This window comes from Vulpes lagopus, chromosome 6 (assembly GCF_018345385.1).
Source record: "Vulpes lagopus strain Blue_001 chromosome 6, ASM1834538v1, whole genome shotgun sequence".
Taxonomy (NCBI): Eukaryota; Metazoa; Chordata; class Mammalia; order Carnivora; family Canidae; genus Vulpes; species Vulpes lagopus.
Genome location: NC_054829.1, coordinates 77,130,334 through 77,149,987, shown reverse-complemented (window position 1 = coordinate 77,149,987; position 19,654 = coordinate 77,130,334). Strand labels below are relative to the sequence as shown.

At 44.6% G+C, this 19,654-nt stretch overlaps 1 protein-coding gene and 1 pseudogene across 3 annotated transcripts in view; both read right to left on the bottom strand.

The window, feature by feature from the left end:
• SEPTIN11 (septin 11) overlaps nucleotides 1–15,524 on the bottom strand; it is a 92,772-nt gene extending 77,248 nt beyond the window's left edge. For all 3 annotated transcript variants that reach the window (XM_041759099.1, XM_041759098.1, XM_041759097.1), the window contains exon 1: nucleotides 15,364–15,524. In XM_041759099.1, the coding sequence (XP_041615033.1) occupies nucleotides 15,364–15,390 (27 nt within the window). In that variant the 5' untranslated portion in view covers nucleotides 15,391–15,524. The remainder of the gene's footprint in view (nucleotides 1–15,363) is intronic.
• On the bottom strand, nucleotides 9,207–11,723 carry LOC121493325 (annotated as a pseudogene).
• Nucleotides 15,525–19,654: the final 4,130 nt, after the last annotated feature.

The following is a 19,654-nucleotide window of genomic DNA, read 5'->3' as shown; positions in this document are numbered from 1 at the left end:
CTGGGAGTATTTCTGATGACACAAGAACCTTTTACCATCACAAATTCATTCCCCTTAAACCCTGAAATCCTAAGTAGAGTTCCAAATTTAGAATATACATATACTGCAGTCTATCATAAGGAAGAATATCATTATTAGCTCCTAAATCAACTACAAAAGAATAACAATTCTTGCTTTATGTTATGAACTAAAAATGCACTTTTAAATATCATCAATACAAGCATTATTTCCTTCAATGTGTCTACATGACCAAAATGTGCTTGCTACATGGTAACTTTCTTTCATAAACAAAGCACAGAAAGTAAGCAGACATTTTCCACAATAATGTACACAAGTAACAGGCATAAATTCTCAAAAGAAAACATTTTATGTTAATTACAAAAACATTTCTCTCCAACAAGAATATCTATAATACCTCAAATAGACTTAGGAAGAACATGTCTGCTCTAAAAGAGGCCCTAAAAGTCTGCCATTTTAAAAAGTAGGCAGGAGAGACTTTGTGCTGCAGATTTTAACTCAGCCAATTAGCTGATCTGGCAAGTGTGGTATGACAGTGCTGGACCACTAAAAGGGAGCTCAGAGCAAGCTACTGGGATTAGGCATTCTGAAGAGACTGGGCTAAAACCAAAAATGACCCTCAGCTTGCTTTCCACTGTTAAAGATCCTATGACTGTACCAGCCCTGCTGGCATTAAATAAAGCTCAATGATAAATACTGCATATGAACGTTTCAGTGTTTAGGGACACCTGGGTGACTCACTGGTTGAGTGGCTGCTTTTGGCTCAGGGCATGATCCCAGAGTCCAGGGATCAAGTCCCACATTGGGCTCCCCACCAGGAGCCTGCTTCTCCCTCTGCCTTTATTTCTGCCTCTCTGTGTCTCTCGTGAATAAATAAATAAAACCTTAGAAAAGTAATATCCATGAACTCAAAAGTTCAATAAAAGCATATGTAAGCAAGCTTGGTACAGTAACTGTCCCATCTATGGGCTCATGCTTAGCATTTCATGATGATGATGATGATGATGATGATGGGGATGACGTATCTAAGAAGATATAGAATATTTTTCATCTATATACTCATTACCGATCTCTGTCAAACCGTAACTTTTATCATCCATACACTTGAAGGCTTTTTTTCTTTTTAAATCACAAATCCACTTCAGGGAGATCTCTGAATACCTCTTCCTGATGCCATGCTCCTCCTAACCCCCAGGTTGTCAGCTTAGTTCTTTAAAGATTTTTTATTTATTTATTAGAGACAGAGAGACAGAGAGAGAGAGAGAGAGAAACAGAAAAAGGCAGAGGGAGAAGCAGGCTCCATGCAGGGAGCCCGACGCGGGTCTCAATCCCGGGTCTCCAGGTTCAGGCCCTGGGCGGAACGCGGCACTAAACCCCTAAACCACCGGGGCTGCCCATCAGCTTAGCTCTTAAAATGAGATCAGATAGTACCTGGGATTTACTTCAAAATAAATTTGGGGGTTGAGGGGCACCTGGCTGGCTCAGTTGGAAGAGCATGCAACTCCTGATCTCAGGGTTATAAATTCAAGCCCCATGTTGGGTGCAGAGATTACTAAAAATGCATAAATAAATAAACAAACAGGGTGGTTGGCTGACTCAGTTGGTAGAGCATGCAACTCTTGATGTTAGGGTTGTAAGTTCAAGCTCCAAGTTGGGTTTAGAGATTACTTAAAAAACAAAATCTTGAAAAACAAACAAACAAACAAAACAATTTGGGGGATTTGGAGTAGGGAAAGAAGAGGTCAGAGAGAAAGGGAAAGAGATGACCTAAGATTGGCCTACGTGATGGGATAGAAGGGTTCATTATACCTTCTCTTTTTGTATAATGTTTGGAATTTTTCTTTTTTTTTCTTTTTGGAATTTTTCTTAATAAAAGTTTTCTAAAAAACGAAAAAGAATTATCAGATTATAAATACTTTTAGACCATACTCTTAAAGCTCACTATTCAACATGGTAGCCACTAGCTACATGTAGCTATTTAAACTCAAAACACAAATTAATTATAATTAAGCAAGACAAAAAAATCAAATTCTATACTTGCACAAGTCCCATTTCAAGTGTTTAATAGCTATATATAGCCGGTGGCTACCATATTGGACACTGAAGTAATAGAACATTTCCATGATCTCAGAGAGTTCTGACAGCATTATTCTGCAGATTGCAGTGATATTTCCATTTGGAAAGAAGGTTGTATAATCAATAGAAGACTTGACCTTAAGATCATTATTGTTTATCTGGGAAAGTGTGAGTCATGATTCATCAAAGAGGAGCTGAAGGGGTTGATTAGTATCTAATCAAACCATGAGAAAATTGTGAAGATCAGTGTTTACCCACTGAATCTAATCCCCAGGAAAAATGTATGGAATTGTACAACTTCAGTTAGGACATCACTGCAGTGGGTGCAATGAGTTCGGTGGCAAAGAGAATGGACAAATTAGCAACAACATTCCAAATGTGTGTATTTTTTTATTAAAGATTTTATTGATTTATTTAAGAGCAAGAGAGAGCACAAACCAGGCAGAGGGAGAGGGAGAAGCAGGCTCTCCGCTGAGCAGGGAGCCAGATAGGAGACTTAATGCTAGGGCCTTGGGATCATGACCTGAGCTAAAGGCAGACGTTTAACGGACTGAGCCACCCAGGTGCCCTCAAATGTATATTTAAAGACAAGAAAAGAAAAGGAAGGAAGGAAAGAAGGAAGGGAAGAAATCTGAAAAATAATTCCAGCTTTAGTTTGAGAAATGGAAAAATCACACATTTCGGTATTGAGTTTAAGTTTTCTCCTCCTACTCCCTTTATTTTGGAATTAAAAAAAAAAAAAAGACTGGAAAAGGCTTTGCAAACAAAGAGGTATGTAATAAACAATCACATTATACCAACAGGTGGAAGTACAGTCCTATATTACACACCCCTACAAAAAGTCAAACCAAACTTCAGAGTGAGAGCAAAGGTAACAAATTTTGGGAAAACTGAACAATGAATCTGTTTGGCCTGTAGTGTTTCCAAGCATGTCTCCTACATTATCAGAAATGCTTCTGGGGGGGGGGGGGGGAGCCCAGGTGGCTCAGGGGTTTAGCGTCACCTTCAGCCCAGGGCCTGATCCTGGAGTCCCAGGATCGAGTCCCACATCAGGCTCCTTGCATGGAACCTGCTTCTCCCTCTGCCTGTGTCTCTGCCTCTCTCTCTCTTTGTCTCTGTCTCTCATGAATAAATAAAATCTCTAGAAAAAAAAAAAAGAAAAAAAGAAAGAAATGCTTCTGGGATAGGCTCAAAGTGAAGAGATGATTTGAACAACTCGGATGAGCTGAAGAATTCTCAGGCAGATACTTAAAAGTTTACCTGGGTCCTTTAATTGCTCAACATTATTACCTCACTAAAAGTTGCTTCAAAAATTTTTACCTCATTTGTTCCAATCAATGCAGTGTAAGCCACAAAATTTCTCTTTTTCAAAAATAGTTTTAAGCCTTGGCCCAAGTTTACAATTCATATATCAAAAACGTATTTCCCCTATATACTCTGTACCTAGTTTCTAGATTATAAGATATGTAATTGACTTGAAATGGGTAAAGAAGTTACCGAACAAAGTACACAACAAAGTAGGCGCTATACACTCAGAGACAAGCACTTCTATCCTGAGACAGTGTGGGTTCCACTCCAAGGAAGCGGAAATGAAAATCACAGAAAAGATTAGATGATGTATCCAGTTTTTCTCTTTTCTGAACCTAGCTTCTGACAACAGTCTGAAGTCTTCCCTCCGATAAATAAGACTCTGATTAAAGAAAGATCAGTTTGTTCTCAGCATATATTTTTTTAAGTCCAGAGTAATTTGGTATGTTACAAAGTGACACTCACATTCCCTCATTTACATAAGGTAAAAGAGCCTTGAACCAGGAAACAAGGTGTTTTCATCAAAATGCAGGGATCTCCGACAAGGGCTCGCATACATGCAGCTCTTTGAGGAAGTGATCCAAAAGAGGAGTTGGGACTGAGGAGGATAGAACAGAGAGAGGCACAGCCATCCTAAATGTATATACATGGAGCTAATCACCCGTGAGGACTGGGGCTGGGGACCATATTGGACCCTCTGAGGAGCCATATATATTGGGCCTGTCAGTTGTCCAAGTTAGTTACAAAAGGGAGAAGTATTTGTCCACCAGCTTCCATCCTCCATCAGGGAAGTGTTGGCCCATGGGATGGAAATGCCCTTGGACATCCAGATGTGCACACAGGTCAAAATAACTAGACAGAGCCCAGGTGGCTACAGCAGAGAAACAGAAAGCTACGAGGTCTACACGTGCCTAAAATTCACATAGCAACAGTTTGAATCAAAAGGTGAACTGAGGGGATGCCTGGGGGGCTCAGCGGTTGGGTGTCTGCCTTCAGCTCAGAGCATGATCCCAGAGTCCCGGGATGGAGTCCCACATCAGGTTCCCTGCATGGAGCCTGCTTCTCCCTCTGCCTGTGTTTCTGCCTCTCTCTCTGTGTCTCTCATGAATAAATAAAATCTTTAAAAAAAGGTGGACTGAGATGAAGTGGACTGGCACAACTCTTCCCCAAAGGATTAGTTTTCACTCAGCCACATGTTTATTAATGAGGAGTGTACCTCACAGTCTCTTCCCTTATATCTGGTAATACAGGCTAAGAATTCATGAATATAGTTGAGGCTAGCAGAACAAATGCTTGTGGAAATGAGATTTTTTTTTTTAATTTTTATTTATTTATAATAGTCACAGAGAGAGAGAGGCAGAGACACAGGCAGAGGGAGAAGCAGGCTCCATGCACCGGGAGCCCGACGTGGGATTCGATCCCGGGTCTCCAGGATCGCGCCCTGGGCCAAAGGCAGGCGCCAAACCGCTGTGCCACCCAGGGATCCCCGAGATTTTTTTTTTAATATTCCCTACTACACTTGATCATTCTTATTTAAATAGGAACTTAAAGAAAGTGGCGGTGGTGCAGAGACTCCAGAACACTATTAGGGCGATAGATGGGTGCTGCAGGGAATCAATGCCGCAGGAATTCAGAAAAAGAAAAATAACCAAAAACGGACTGGCGAGTTGAGGCTTCAAGGGGGAGGGTCTATTGGATCTGTGCCTCCAAAGTATGCTCTGATTAGAAAAAGGGAACACTGCGTTTCAGGTGGGTGAGAGACGGGACAAATGCTCACTCCCTGCTGGGGTGGAGTGGGTTGGCAGTTCTGCTTGGAACTCAGTCTTTGGTATAAAGACACTATTATTTCCATATTAATTTCTTTTTTATTGAGGATGAATGTTTCATGTATCACTGCAAGCACTTTGTGGATCTTAACTTATTTAATCTTATAAATCTTTGAGGAAGGTACTATTATTGTCTTACAGCTGATGAATGTGAGGTGCACAAGGTAACTAACTTGCAAAGGTGGTTAAATGGCAGAGCTGATACCCTAGAACCCAAGCAGTCTGGCTCCAGAGCCTATGTTCTTAACCAAAATGGGATATAGTACTACTGCCTCTCAGTGAGAGAAAACAACAAGGAAAAGAAAGGTGCCATCTGATGCATCTGCATTTAGGGGCAGATGGGCCGGGAAAGGACAGATTTGGAAGCATCCCAAGAGAAATAATTCTGTCAAGCAGCTGGAAGTCCTATTGGCCTCAAAACCATTTCCCAAAACAATCCCAGAGCTGGGGCCACCAGAGAAAAACACAGAGGTCTTTCAGAAGGTCATCACCCATCCCTTACTTAGTGAGGATGCTACTGGAAGCTCACTGTGAGTGAACAATAGGAATAATCACATCCTCTGCCTTCAATTCATCCTGGCTGCTTAACACACACACTTATCATTCTACTATGTCCAACTGGAATCAGAGTAAGGGACAAAGGGAGTGAGAAAAATCATATGGATTGGGAACAATTTAAAAAATAATAATAAAGACCCTTGCCTCTATAGTAGATACCCTAACTAGTACGGTTTGGTGAAGTCTTATTATTTAAAATGTTTCCTGCTCTCTCTAGAAGAGGATTTACTTCCCCATCCCATGGCCCTCAAGCCTGGTCAAGTGACTGGCACAGCCACTCTTTGCAGAAGGATTATCCACCTCATCTTGTTGAAGTTTAGGAATGACCAATTTACTTTGGCCAATTAAGTTTGTACCAAAGTGATCCATCTAAGAACTTGATGCTTCAGGGTTCAGTATCTTTTTCCTCTGCCACCAAACTAGCAAAGTCCAGACCTACCTGGGTCCTGGAGTCATCACAGCATGGAGATCTCAAAGGATGGAACAAAGACTATGGGTAAGAAACAAACCTTTGCTGTGTAAGCTACCAAAATATGGGACCAATATGTTACCTAAGCAAAACCTAGTCTAAAAGACAGACACAAATGGTAGGTCTGTATATATGGTATATAAGGTATAAGACCTTAGCTCTAAAACCTAGGCCTCCCAGTAATTGGCCGTACCACATTAGTCAGCTCCCTTTTCCTCAGTTTTCTTGTCTATGTCACTTCTTGGGAATTTTAAGTATAAAGTGAGATGAATATCTTGACAGTTTAAATAGAAATTTAAAAATCAAGATACCAAGAAGGCTTTCAGTGCACAAAGGTTTTTGGTTTTTTAAACTGAATTATAGTTGATTTACAATGCTATATTAGTTTCAGGTGCACAACATAGTGATTCAACGACTCCATACATTAAGCTATGCTTACCAAAAGCATAATTACCATCCGTCACCACCCAACACCATTACAATATTATTAGCCATATTCCCTGTTTCAAGTTTCATCCCTGTGACCTATCCACTCTGTAACTGGAAATTTGCCCCTTTACATCTCCTTCACCTATTTTGTCCATCCCCCATCACTGCCCCTCTGGCAACCACATTTGTTCTCTGTATTTATGACTGTTTAGGTTTTTGTTTATTTGTCTTTTTTAGATTCCATATAAGTAAAATCATATGGTGTCTTATTTCACTCAGCATAATACCTTCTAGGTCCATCCTTGTTGTCAAAAATAGTAAGATCTCATTTTTTATGGCTGAATAATACTCCATTGTACATATATATGCCACATTCTTTATCCATTTATCAATGGATACCTAGGTTGCTTCCACATCTTGACTACTGCAAATAATGCTGCAATAAACATAAGGGTGCATGTATCTTTTTGAATTACTGTATTTATTTTCTTTGGGTAAATATCCAGTAATGAAACTACTTGATCATACAGTATTTTTAATTTTTTGAGGAACTTCCATACTGTTTTCCACAATGATCACACCAATTTACATTCCTACCAACAGTGCATGAAAGTTCCTTTTTCTCTACATCCTTGACAATACTTATTTCTTGTCTTGATACTAGCCATTTTGAAAGATGTAAAGTAATACCTCACTGTGATTTTGATTTGCATTTCCCTATGATTAGTGATGTTGTGCATATTTTTATGTGTCTGTTACCTATCTACATGTCTTCTTTCAAAAACATCTTTTCAGGTCCTCTGCCCATTTTGAACTGAGTCTTTTTTTTTTTTTTTTTTTGGTGTGGAGTTGTGTAAGTTCTTTATATAATTTGGATATTAACCCCTTATTGGCTATTTCATTTGCAATAGGTTGCCATTCAGTAGGTTACCTTTTAGTCTTGTTGATGGTCTCCTTTACTGCGTAAAAGATTTTTATTTTGGTGTAGTCCCAATAGTTCACTTTTGCTTTTATTTCCTTTGCCTCAAGAGCCATATCTAGAAAACTGCTGCTAGGGTCAATGTACAAAAGATGTTTTCCTTAAAGAGTTTAACGGTTTCAGGTCTCTCATTCAAGTCCTTAATCCATTTTGAATTTATTTTTGTGTATTGTATAAGAAAGTGATCCAATTTCATTCTTTTGCATATAGCTGTGGTTTTCCCAATACCATTTATTGAGAAGACTGCTTTTTCCCCATTGTATATTCTGGTCTCCTTTGTCGTAGATTAATTGGCCATATAAATGTGGGTTTACTTCTGGTTCTTGATCCTGTTCCATTAACCTGTGCTTATTTTTGTGTCAGTACCATAACGTTTTAATTACCACATCTTCACAGTATATCTTGAAATGTGAGATTGTGATACTCCCAGCTTTGTTCTTTCTCAAGACTGTCCTGGCTATTTGGGGGTCTTTTGTGATTCCATACGACTTTTAGGATGATTTATTCTAGTTCTGTGAAAAACACTATTGGTATTTTGATAGGGATTGCATTGAATCTATAGATTGTTTTGGGTAGCGTGGATGTTTTGACAATATTAATTCTTCCAACCCATAAGCATGGTATATCTTTCCTTTTGTGTCGTCTTCAATTTCTTTCATCTTTTAAAAATTAAAAAAAATCAAGATGCTGAGCAGACTTTCTATGCACAGAGGGTTTGAGCTAAGCCTTTTTCTTTCAACAGCAGGTCTGAATAAACGTAATGGGCACACTTAATGAGACTCACAAAATTTATATTGACATCAAACAATACACAAAGGGATGAAGAGAATGAAAAAGGTGTTAGGTCTTGGCTTTTAACAGACTTTTTTCCTACTTTCACAGAATCCAAAGGATTTTTAATTTTCTTTATGGAGAACACTGACTGACACTTGCAGTCCAAGGTAGGAGTCCTGCCATATTCCTACCCTTTAGGACTCAGTTGCTTCAATGTTTTAGAAAACAAGAATCTGTAGTTCTACATCAATGAAGGCCTCAATAAAGACGACTATGCTAGAGATGTCACTGGAGCCCTCCTCCTCTTTGTGTGCTTCCTCAGTCTTCACTTACTTCCTCTATTCTTAAGGGCGCAATTTGGTCATAAAAGGAATTAGTTATCCTTTCTCATCTTCCCTCTATTCTACTGAATCCTGAAGAATTCATACTCTACATACTTTCAAAATCTTCTACCAATCAATTCCAAAAATCTGGAGTTATCCTTAGTTGGAGAACAGGAGTGGATAGGATATAAAATATTTTAAATTTAAAACTGTGTAGAGAGGCACCTGGGTGGCTCAGTTGGTTAAGTGCCTGCCTTTGGCTCAGGTCATGATTCTGGGGTCCTGCTTCTCCCTCTTCCTCTGCCTGCTGCTTCCCCTGCTTGTGCACTCTCTGTGTGAAACACATAAATAAACAAAATCTTAAAAAAAAAAAAACTGCATAGAAAATATGCACTTTTTATTTTATAAATTTATTTTTTATTGGTGTTCAATTTGCCAACAAATAGAATAACACCCAGTGCTCATCCCATCAAGTGCCCACCTCAGTGCCCGTCACCCAGTCAAGAATACACTGCATGATGTGGTCTCCCCCCACCTGCTAGAGTCACATCTGTCCACTTTCCCTACTCAACCCTGAGTGCTGATGTCATAGCTGGATTTCCTATCCAGAGCTTTGCAAACACTATCGCCTTGGCTTAGCACACTTTTCCACCTCACCTTCCTTACTCATCCTTTCACTTCCTCACTCCTCCTACTGCTTCCTCATCCTTCAGAGAAATCTAAAGAGAGCATCAGAGATCAGTATTTGGCATCTCAAATACTCAACATCATAACTTCAATATCTGCTAAGAGAAAAGGATGGAAAAAATATCTGATGAAGCAGATAGATTAGGAAGCTAACCATAATTACTGATGTGTTTAGGTTGCTGAGGGTTGTTTTGTTTTTCAATTTCTAAGCTATCTGTACTATTGTGATTCTACTTCTATAAGAATAAATTATGAGGAAAATCATAAATTCATCCCAAAGTAATGTTACTTAATTATCAAAACAGGTATAACTTTATTGGGTTTTGCAGACATAATTCCTTTGTAATTAATACGTGCTAGAAAATGGAGTTTGACATTACTTACAATTATATCAACATTCCCAGAGGCTGAACATCACAGACATATGGGTGTACTATCACTACAAAATGTCTTTACTTCACAAGTAGTTTTAAATTTTAGCTAAGAAGGTCAGTTACCAGAGCCAAATTTGTTCTGAACAAGTAGAATTTTTACATCCAATCAAAGAATCCCCTACATCTTTCTGGGCCCATTCATTTGCAGATAGTAGAAATTGTAACTGGGTTCTTCATATCATGCATTCACAAGTGATGCCCTTCTTTATATCCTAATTTCTTTAGGATAAAAGGTGTGACTCACAGCAGGGCCACATAAACAAGAAAGTTCATATGGTGGAGATCACATCCTCATACACCTTTCCTTTCATCTCCTTAGGGTCCAGCTTCTGCGCAAGGCCCTTAATTGGGAACATCTCAGCTTTGCTTCTCCAGCCTCCAGCTCCCACACTCTGCTCTTCTCTTCTCAGAGGCTTATATTTTATGTTATGTATATTTTTATAACAATTTTTAAAATAAAAAAAAAAGAAAGAAAAAAAAGGAGGGAGGTATGACCAAAGCTGCTTCTTGTTGGGTACCAAAGATAATCTTTTTGGAGCATGAAGCCTTTCCAGCCTCTTCACCTCAGCCTGCCCCCTCCATCAACACATCACCATCCCATACAGTCACGGTTCAACAGGTGGAGAGAATGCATCCACCAGGTAAACTTCCTGAACCCTTTGACTGGAGTAAGGCACTCACACTCACTGACATAGATCCTAAAAAAAAGATGGTTCTAATGCCTGGATTCCAGTCATATGAAAGAAGAGACTCTGGATTTCTATCTCGGACCAGGCCTGCAATGATGCAAATTTGATTTATCACCCAGCAAATTCTTTTTAGAAGCCTGTCTCTAGCACCTTGGCCCCAGTATTGTTTTTAAGTTTTACAGTGGTTGCATTGATGGGCTACCAGCAGGCCTGAGTGGGTCAGGGGTGTTACTGTTTAGTTCGAAGGGAGTTTTCTGTCAATCTGGATTTTAAAAACAGCAACAACAACAAAGGGGGTATCAATTATATTGTAAAGTAGGTCTCCTTGGGGGAACAGAGTAGAAGCTTTAGATCTTCTGGGTCTTTGTCTAAATAATGGTTCTGCTTCACTGACCCCAGTTGAGACAGGTCTAACTAGCACTATCAAAGAGTTTTCAATAAATCATAAAATCCAACAATTGCCCCTATACACCCCACCCCCAATCAAGTTTAAGGTCCTATAAAGAGAAACTAGTGGCACAGAAAGCTCTGATTGTAGCCTGCCCCACAGGGAGTCTAAACCCAAAGATCATTATCAGCTGTGGCATCATCAGTGGACATACACACTAGATCTTCTGGCAATCAATCAAAGTAGGACATCCAAATCATTCATTCCTTTGTCTAGACACAGGGTAGCCCCTTTAAAAGCACCGAGCATCTGTTTCCTCTATTATATGAGTGTCCAAAAAGACAGTGTCTACTGGGCACACAGTTTGGTTTCTAAGTTGCAGCTTATACGAGATGAGTTATGCTTACCTATGCAAATCTCTCGTAATCGATGAAAATACACTAACAATCTATGAGCTCTTATATCAAGATGGTGGGATATGGGTAGTTTTGTTCTTTTAATCAGTTCTGTGGGTCTGTTTTTCACTGTGATGTAAACACATCATTTTAAAAGATATTTTAAAAGATTAAAAAAACCCTACAGCTTTCAAAAGATTTAAGGAAAGATCACCTCAAACACTTCCTTCGTTGCTTAATAATTGCTTTTAGAGTCTCAATATGTATCATTTTTACCACTGAATAAAGAGCTTTAGTTTTTAAAAACCTCCCCCCAGGGAGGTCTGGGTGGCTCAGAGGTTGAGCACCTGCCTTTGGCTCAGGGCTTGATCCCGCAGTCCCGAGATGGAGTCCCACATCGGGCTCCCTGCATGGAGCCCATTTCTATTTCTCCCTCTGCCTACATCTCTGCCTCTCTCTGTGTGCCTCTCATGAGTAAAAAAAAAAAAAACTTTTTTAAAAAATAAAAAAATAAAAAATAAAAACCTCCCCCCACGACAGCACCTTTATCCTTTAGATAGCCACCCCCAGGACCTTTCTCAGCTCCATTAATTTTTCTCCAGGTACAAAAGAACCAGAGCCCTCCACATGGAAGGCTACAACCTCAAGATGTAATTGGCAAACTTACAACAGGAGAAAATAACATTTCATTGTCAGTCCCCAGCCTCTTCCTGGTGAAAACAGACCATATCTTCATGAACTTCTCTAATGATTCCCAAGCAAGATCTTTATCTGCATTATAATTGTTGACTCAGCAAGAGGCATGTAATTCCCTTTCTTCCTAAATGGCTTACATACTCCACTGAAGTTCATCACTTTTATACACATGGACACTAAATCTCTCAGAAAATAAAAGCTCCAGGTGAAAAAAGAAAATTTCTGTCTTGTCCACTGCTATAACCTTGGCTCCTAGAACAGTACCTGGCATATAGGAGGTACTCAATTAATGGTTTTAAATGAGTGAATGCATGAACTTGGTTTTCCATTTCTTTTGGCTCAACAGAAAAAAGAACAATTAAACATGTCTCTTGAAGGATATCATAGAAACTCTCCACCACCAGAAAAGTTTAAACACATACCTTCTTACGGATAAAGTAGGAAATACTTCTGCATTGGGAAGAAGGCTGAACTGAATAACCTCTAAAAGTTCCTTTCACCTCGTAGACTCTGTAACTTGAACATCACACCTTAAGAGAGTGGATCAGCTACAGAAAGCCTCATTCCCAGGTACAGTAAATTACCATGCTCTGTTTAAAATAAAGATAATAGCTGTCCTGGGATTTGGATGCAAAAATACTAACTCATCCAAAATGTGGACACATCCCTAGGGGAGAACACTCTTGCTAATCATTAGTTATATTCTGGGAACAGCAGATATACTTCAGGATCTTCTCTGACCAAGACCATCCACGAGAAAATGGAGAATCTAGGGGTCGAGATTAGAACAGAAATAAACAGTACCACACTAACCTGAAGCCTTTATGTTTTCCAGCCGACAAATCTGCTTTAGAAACATCTGAATTCAGCCTTAAGGTTTAAACGTTTGTAAGTGAATGTAACCACTTCATAAGACAGAAAATATTCCATCTGACATATAAGGAATTTTCTGCAGTAAAATCTCGTATTTACCTAGGATATCTCACTAAGATGTTCAAGTTAAGAATGCCTAAAGTTAAGAGCAAATTATTCTAACTGAACTTTCTTTCAATCTGGATGGGAGAGGCAGTTTGTAGGGAAAGGAGTCTGTTCATGTTTTCCTAAACACCTTTTTTACCAAAAAAAAAAAGAGTCTAATTCTAAAGGAGTAACTAGGGAAACTCCATTCATACATAAATCAACTTCGGAATGATTCTTTTCTCTCAATATACCCTTCCATTTGTTCAAATCATAGAATATAGATAAAGGCACAGGAGGGGTAGAGAATTCTAGGATGGAGAATGTAGTTAGTGTTGATCCCTTGGAGCTGGGTTTGGAGAAATATCCTGCATTCACCAGGGTTGTTTTGAAGACATGACTAAAAGCACCACACTTAAAACAAGAACTGAATGAACAAAGTGAAACAATTCAACAATTCCTTGGAACTATATGAAAAGACTTTTCAACTCTGTAGTCAACTCTTGATGACCCATTCCACAACGCAGTCCAAAAAAAGTCTTGTTTTTAAACTGTAATTTAATCTTAATTCCAACAGGGAATGTGCGGAGACAGCAGTTACCTCCTCTGTACACATACACTTTTTAAAATCTCCTCTATTATTTGAATAAGAGAGGTCTTACACAAGAATTCTGTGGGATTAAGCTCACATCTGGTTAGCAGACCTGGTGTTGGATATGATTATGGCCACACAACTAAATCTTAAATCCACATACTGTTCCCATTTAACTGACATATATGAACTAACTAATTCATAGAAAATGTGCAACAAATTATTTCTTCCACATCCCCCAAGCCTCAAGAATGCACCAGCAATAGGTGTTACTGAACACTTCCCTCGCCCCAAATTTGCATTCCTAGATGCTCTCCAATTATCTAAAGTAGATGGTTGTTAGTTATTGGAATCTGTGCCCTGGAAATAAGTATAGCGTAGGGACAGGGAGAGGGGTGGGAGTAATTTACTCAGATAAACTTGACCTTGCTGGACCTCAACTTCCTCACCAGCAAAATGCACCGTGTAATTCCCTCGGGAACAACAATCCCGGACCACTAATTACCAAGAAGACAACTGTGTGCCAGAGGAGACCTGGGCTCTTTACCGTATATCATTAAATATTAGAGTCTAAAACCCCTAAAGGACCCACCGTTACACTTCAATAGGACCGACCACAGCACACTGTGACTGTGGGGAACGTGTCTGGAAACACCTCGGCAGCGGGGCCAGCAGCCTGCGTGAGAACACGCAGAGGGTCCCCACGAACCCCCTGGGCGGGGAGGGGCGGCTGGGCTGCCAGGGGCGCCGGGTCCTGGAGTGGACCCGTAGGAAGAACTGGGCGTCGGGGCACAGCCTCGCACTCCTGGGGCTTCAGAGCTCCCAGGATCTCCGACTTCCGTGCATGACCGTAAGACCCCTCAAGCCACCGCCTGCAGCTACACAGCTGTGGGCGGGAGGGGAGAAAAGGAAAAGGGGTGGGGGAGAGGGGAGCCTCGCTCGAGGCGCCCCAGTACCAGCGGTGAGAAGGTGGACTCTGAACACCGACAAAGAAACGGGGTAGGAGGCGGCCTCCGCGCGTCCCACGCGGCTCGGCTCGCAATCGAGGACGCCCCCGCCCCTCCCGCGCCCTCCGCGCCCCGCGCCCCACCGCGCCCTCCGCGCCCCGCGCCCCACCGCGCCCTCCGCGCCCTCCGCGCCCCAGCAGGCGCGACCCCTCCGGCCGGCGGGCTCGGGGCGGGGGCGTCCCTCTTCGGTCCTTCCCGCGCTGCGCGCTCCCCGCGCTTCCGCCCTCCCTTCCTCTTCCTCGCGTCCCCGCCTCCTCGGCTCGCCGCCCCGGTCTCCCCCCACGCCGGGGGCCCCGTGGAAACTTGGTGTGTGTCGGGCTTTCGTCCCCTTCCCGGGCAGGGCCGGGCGCGCCGGGGGTGCCGGGGGGTCCGGGGTCTCCCGCCTGGGGAGCCGCCAGGGGAGCCGCGCCCCGGAGACCGAGGACAGCGCGCAGTCGGCGCCGTGTCGGCCGGCTCGGGAGGGGGCTGTGCGCGGCGCGGGCAGGCGGGAGCGGCTTTAAAGGGAAAGAGCCGGGGTCGTCTCCCCGCCACGGACTCGGGCGCGGCCAGGCGCGACCCTGCTGCATCCCGCGGCGCAGCCTCCGGCCTCCCGGCCCCCCGCTCCGGACTCGCGCCCACCGCACGCACAGCCGCCGCCGCCGCCCGGAGCCCCGGCCCGGCCCCCGGCCCCCGGCCCCCGGCCCCGCCCGCACCCGCCCGGGAGCGCGGACCCCCCAGCGGAGGAGCCGCGGCCAGGGAGGCGAGGCCCCCGCACTCACAGACGGTCTCCCCACGGCCACGGCCATCGCGGCTGCGGCTGCGGCTGCGGCTGCGGCTGCGGCTGCGGCTCCGGCTGCGGCTGCGCCCGGGTGCTCTCCGCCGACGCGGGCTGCTGCTCGGGCTGCGGCTCCCGCCCCGGCCCCGGCCCCGGCCCCCGCTCGCCTCCCCCGCGCCTCCCCCGCGGCTGCGCGCTGCTCGCACGCGGCTCCCGCTCGCAGCCGGCGGCATCTGCTCCCCACGCCGCCGCCCCTCCCGCTTTATCCGAGCAACATGGCCACCCGCCTGGGAGGGACCATCTGCGTCTCCAGGAGGGGGAGCCTGCGCGCCGCGGCCCGGGGCGGGGGGAGGGGCCCGGCCAGGGTCGGCGCGCGCAGGCCGCGGGCTCCCGTCGGCGCAGCGGCCCGGGCCCCCCCGACCCTCTCGGGCGCCGCCGAGACTCCCCCGGCCTGTGCTCTGGCCGCCCCCCCGGCCGCACCACGTGCCGGCCCGAGCGGCGTTCTGGGCGCCGAGGTCCCCGCCTCGGGTCCCGCCGAGCGCTTCGCGTTGCGGACGTCGGGGGCGGCCGCGGAGCGGGCACGGGGCAGGTCGGCGGGAGCGGCCGGGCGGGAGCGGCCGGGCGGGCTGCGGGCCACGGGGGAGGCGCGGGCGGCGGGCGGCCGGGGTGGGGCCGGGGTGGGGCCGGCGGACCCCGCCGAGGGCACGGGTGGCCCCTCCGCAACTCTCCTCTTCCCCAGGGGAGACCAGGGCGGGCGGCTGGAGGCCGCGGAGTCGGGGCCGGGGGGCTCCTCGGCGGCGGGGAAGGGCCTTCGCAGCAGCTGCGGGGGCGCTGCCGCGCGTGGCGAGCAGAACGGCGGAGCCGGAGGCCGTGGAGCCCGCGGGGCGCGGGGGAGCGCGGGGCGCGGGGGAGCGCGGGGCGAGGCGCCCGGACCGCCGTGACCGCCCCGCGGTTGTGCCCCCGCGGCCCCCGGGCCCCCCGAGTTCGCTGAGAGGCCGCGCCTTCAGGTTGGGGCGCCTCCGAGGCCGGCCCGAGCCCGAGCGCGCAGGTCCCCGGCCTGCGGCCTCCGTCCCCAGCGGGCCGCGGGACCCGGACGCGCCGCCTCCGCCGAGGGTCAGCGGGGTCCCGGCGGGGTCCGGCCGCGGACTGCCGGGGCGAGGCTAGATGGTGGAGCAGGACCCCACCTACAGGGGTGGGAGCGAGACGGAGACACTGCGGGGGGTCTGCGGGCGGGCCCAGACTTGGGGAGCGGGAACCTCGTCAGCTTTGAGCACTATCTGCCCCACCCCCACCCCAGACTTCAAAGCCTTGAAGACGAGGACCAATATTTGTGTCAAGAACACGGTAGACACCAGGCGTTGAATTAAGATTACCATGGGGGGGCTCTGCAAAGGGCAGGGGAGGGGAGAGCTACTTTGATCTAGTCCCAGGTGTGCGGCCACTTGGTTCCTTCTGCCCTAGGGGGGATTGAGCCGCAGCACTGACGGGGCCAGCAGGTCTCGCTCAAGCCCTGTGGGAACAGCGCTCCGCAGGCTGCCAACGGGGTGAAAGGGCCATTGGAGACCAGCGCTCCGTTTTGTGTTATATTGACCAGACCAGATGGCAGGATTTAATTAATCAACTGTTTTTATTTTGATTTATGTCTTTGATTTGTAAGTGTTTATGTTGAAAACCTTTGGTTAGATTAGAAGAATATGAACTCCCCGCCTTGGTGGGTAGGCTAGCTTAGTCTCAGTCACAAAAGCTTAAAATCACTTATTCCATCATCTGTTTGAGGAAACCCTTTTAGGACAAAATCATCGCAATTTACCCCACGTCTGCGTGAATTCTTTGATGGACAAGAAGTAATGCCTTAAATTCCCTCCTCCACGTGCTTTTTGTTTGTTCTGGCAGATACGCATAACTATATTTAATAAAAATACAATATAATTACTTTTGGCCAAGGAAGGCTAGTTCAGAATGTCATTTCTTATCATGAAGTTATATATTATCATTCTACAACCAGACTACCTAGGTTCAAAAATCCTGGCTGTACCACTTCATAACTATGTGACTTTAGGCAAATTACTTAGCCTTTCAGCACTTTAATTTTCTCATCTTAAAATCTGTTTAATGATAGTTCCTCCCTAACAGAGTTGCTAAGGGATTAGAATCACCTTTTGAGATAGCTCGATGCCTAGCACTGTGGCAGAAACTAAACATTTTTTTTTAATTTTTTTTTTAATTTTTATTTATTTATGATAGTCACAGAGAGATAGAGAGAGGCAGAGACACAGGCTGAGGGAGAAGCAGGCTCCATGCACCGGGAGCCCGACGTGGGATTCGATCCCGGGTCTCCAGGATCGCGCCCTGGGCCAAAGGCAGGCGCCAAACCGCTGCGCCACCCAGGGATCCCCAGAAACTAAACATTTTTAAATGCAGGTACCTCTCTGACTCTTAACCAGTGTGCACAGTCTGCTGAGAGACAGATGTTCAAACAACTCTGATGGAGAACACGAATCCTAGAAAAGATATATGAATTATGGGATTAAAGGAACTATCCACTCGGCCTGTCATCAGAACAGGAAAGGCTTCACCAAGGAGGTGGAACAGGAGAGCAAGCAAGGAAGACACTGCACGTTGTTCTTTTAGCCCCGGGAATCGTAACGGCTTCTTAAATGTTACTAGTTTTGGGGTGCCTTGCCATCTCATTGTCCTAACTTTCCCTTCTTCAGTGCTTCTCCAATTTTAGTACCTATGAATCACTTAGAGATCCTGTGTAAATGCAGATTCTAATTCACCAGGTCTAGGTGGGTCCTGAAAGCCTCCATTTCCATCTGGCTCCCAGCAGAGGCTGATACTGCTGGTCTGGTAATCATACTAGACTAAGAAGGGTTGGGATCCCTGGGTGGCTCAGCGGTTTGGCGCCTGCCTTTGGCCCAGGGCGTGATCCTGGAGACCCAGGATCGAGTCCCACATCAGGCTCCCTGCATGGAGCCTGCTTCTCCCTCTGCCTCTCTCTCTCTGTGCGTGACTATCATAAGTAAATTTAAAAAAAAAGGGGGGGGGGTTTACAGTCGTGAAGCAGTACTTTTATGTAAGTTTCCTTGTTTGAAAAATCTGCATTAAGTTCTTTTTTCCACTAAGACCTTGACAAATATAAATGGAAACACAAAAAATTGAAACTCTCATTCATGAGCTCAATTGCTTTTCCTACTGCTAAAACATTTATTTAAAAATTCTTTCAAGGGGCACCTGGCTGGCTCAGTCAGTAGAGCCTCAGACTCTTGATCTCAGAGTTGTAAGTTCAAGCCCCACATGGGGTGTAGAAATTACTTGAAAAAAGAAATTTTCATTCTAGACATTGTAAATTTACCAGTGATCCTCAGGCTCTCTTGCTTTTTATGCTTTTTGAAAATTAAAGCAGTATTTGCCCCTATTTAATCTTCTGGCATTTATCATTTTTCTCTAGCTTCTCAAAGGTGACCAGTATGGATTCTACAATCACTTATGCAAAGTCTTTCAAGAATAATTTATTTAGGCCTGGAATGTTTAACTCAGAACAGTTGGTTGCTCATTTACCACATTGGATTTCAGTAGCCTTTTAATCATTAAAATATTTTTAATGAAAAATTATTTTGCCCCTTCCTTTTTTTGTCTTTTGATAGCATTACATCATCAGCACCCAAATAGTAGCTTTCATCCTTTCTTGTTCACAGTCTTCTGGCAAGCATTACTTGAAAAACAACAACAACAAATTCTGAAAATTCCTTGGTATTCTTTTTAAAAGCAAAAATTACTTAAGCCTACAATAAAGTATCAGTCCCTGTAGGCTTGTGCTATTCTTTAATGCATGCTCTTTTAAATTCTGATCTTAAGAAACACCCTGTGAAATGACATGCTCCCTGGAATATGAGGACTTGGACTCTGGCTACTCCCTTTGGCAGCCAGCCTTGGAGTGTGGTCTATAATTATCAGATAATTCCTTTTTCCCTGTGGCCATTGTGATGCCAGTTACTATTTCTCTTTGAGAGCCTAAAAAAAAATTATGTAGTTGAAGTCCCTCTGGCTACTAGACATTGTCACTGGGAAGAGAATCATACATACACACCTGTATATTCTGACAGAAATATCACTTCTATATTCTCACTTTTCATCTCAACCTATTCGCTAGCTACCATTCTACCATTATCAATTGCCACCAGCTGGATAATTCTAGTGCATGGGGCTACACTGCACTACATTTCTTGTCTTGTAGACTTGTTCCTTCTAAATTAGGTAATACTTCCTTTACTTATTTCAGTCATAAGTTCCTT